The sequence below is a fragment of the Durio zibethinus genome, chromosome 21 (assembly GCF_047325235.1).
Source record: "Durio zibethinus cultivar Kanyao isolate XHJ-2024 chromosome 21, ASM4732523v1, whole genome shotgun sequence".
NCBI classification, from domain to species: domain Eukaryota; kingdom Viridiplantae; phylum Streptophyta; class Magnoliopsida; order Malvales; family Malvaceae; genus Durio; species Durio zibethinus.
The window spans coordinates 21,204,473-21,206,504 of NC_143182.1; the positions used below are offsets into that span (position 1 = coordinate 21,204,473).

Genomic DNA, 2,032 nt, shown 5'->3' on the forward strand with positions numbered 1-2,032 from the left:
TTGGTTCAATTAATTAGAGCAGGATTACAAAATAATTAATATTGGTTTCGTGTAGTTGTAGTAAAATGGTTACCACTACTTGCATAGGTTTTTTGGTTTAATAACAAAGTCTTAGTATGGATGAATTTCACAAATAGGTGGTGATGATATTCTAAATTTTAAAAATTCAAACCAATCTTTTCTTAAACCTAATTGATCTTAAATAAATTTTACTAATTTAGTTCAATTCCATTTATTAATTTTTGATAATTACAAATTTTAAATTATTTGTTATTATTTTCATATTATTTTTAATATATTTTAGTAAATTTATTTTATTTTATAAAATTTAAAATTTATATAAAAATTAAAAAAATAATTTGATTCTATTCAAATATTTTTTAATTTTTATTTCATGATAAGAAAATCATTAGAACGAACTGAAATATTTAACCTCCCATCAAAATTGAACCAAATAAAAAACCAATTTGATCCTATCGCAATCATTTTGATTTTCTAATTTTTTTCCCTCACCCTTGTAGAAAACCCCTCTAACAATATATTGAAAAGCCACTAAACCCCTTTTGCTTCATAGCAACTCTTTACCCCTTGGCTTTAAAGAATCTATTCTTAGTGTTTCTTTATGTAAACCACTAACTAATTTAAGATCTATTTCTCATCACTCAGACATGCTATTGCTACTCTAATGCTATCCCCAAATAGACAAAACAATTAGCAAAATGATATGACCCAATCATACATTTTCTCTGGCCAAAGGCTTTCCAATTTTGAATTAAAATTTTAAGATAATTGAAATCAAAAGATCAAAATATGTCATATATAATTCCTTGTACTCTTTAATTTTAAAAATTTTAATTCTTTTAACATTATTTAAAACAATTTAATTCTTGTAATATTACTTTTTAAAAATTTTAATTTAATCATTAACAATGCACAAAAATTAAAATTTTCAGATAATATTATAAAAATTAAATTTCTAAAAATCGAAAAATACAAAAAGCTCCTACTACACATTTTAACCAAATGAAAACTAAAACCCTTGTTTCTTTCTTTCCTTTCCTTTTTTTTTTTTACCTTTTGCTTTACTAAATCTAAAAGAAAGGCGCTTTATTGCTACCTTGATGTGATTTACAGTTGTGCCAAAACCACTTGCAGGTTCACTTTAGCATCATCAACGAACCAAGCGCACGTTAGCACACTACGGTCTCTATCTCTAAAGCTAACAAAATTTTAATTCCATTCTTTTTCTTCCAAAAATTATAATATTCCAATATAATTAAAAAAAAAAGAAAAAAAAACAACAAAAAAGTTACACAGAAAAACAAATACCAAAAAATCACTTAACAAAAACGCTACATTTTTTTGCACATAATTTTAGATTTAATTTCAATTCAAAATTATCAAAAATTGAAAAATATAGTATAATTTACTCTGGAATAGTAACTAGCATCGGTCGCCAAGCTCTCCTTAATAACCTGTATCGAAACGAAGCCGTTACGGGTCTCAAGGAACCGGAGCCCCGACTTGAAATCCCATCACTGGAGTTAACGGTAACCGGCAATAAATCTTCTGTTTCTTCTTCACAGCTTTTGTTGTTACTATCTCTTTCTTCAAACGGCGGCGACGCCACGAAGAGTTCCTTTAATTTTCGCCTGCTTTTTTTCCCGTTGGAGTTTTTCTTGCTGTCGGCGTTGGAGGTGGTTTGCGGTTGCGTAGGTGGGGGAGGAGGAGGATCGAAGCTGTCGTCGTGGCGTCGGTGAAAACGGCGACGTTCGGGGGCGGAAGAGCGGTTAAGGAGCATGCGGAGGGTTTTGCGACGGCGGAGGTGGACTACGGGGCTGCTGGTGGGACTACGACCTGGGCTCCCAGCGACGGCACACTGCGTCGCCAGAAGCTTGAATTTGTGAAGAGTCGCCATTTCTTTGAAGCGTGTTTCTCTCTCTGGAAAGCCGGGGCATTTAGAGAGAGTGAGATCTAAAGAAAAAGAAAACAGTTAGCATTTGATTCTTTGTATTATTAATTAAAAAAATTA

At 31.3% G+C, this 2,032-nt stretch overlaps 1 protein-coding gene across 1 annotated transcript; it reads right to left on the minus strand.

Moving 5' to 3' along the window:
* Positions 1-1,210: 1,210 nt before the first annotated feature.
* Positions 1,211-2,032, minus strand: LOC111306312 (uncharacterized). Its single transcript, XM_022904209.2, has one exon. It carries the CDS (start codon positions 1,916-1,918, stop codon positions 1,427-1,429), a length of 492 nt encoding a protein of 163 aa, XP_022759944.2. The 5' UTR covers positions 1,919-2,032; the 3' UTR covers positions 1,211-1,426.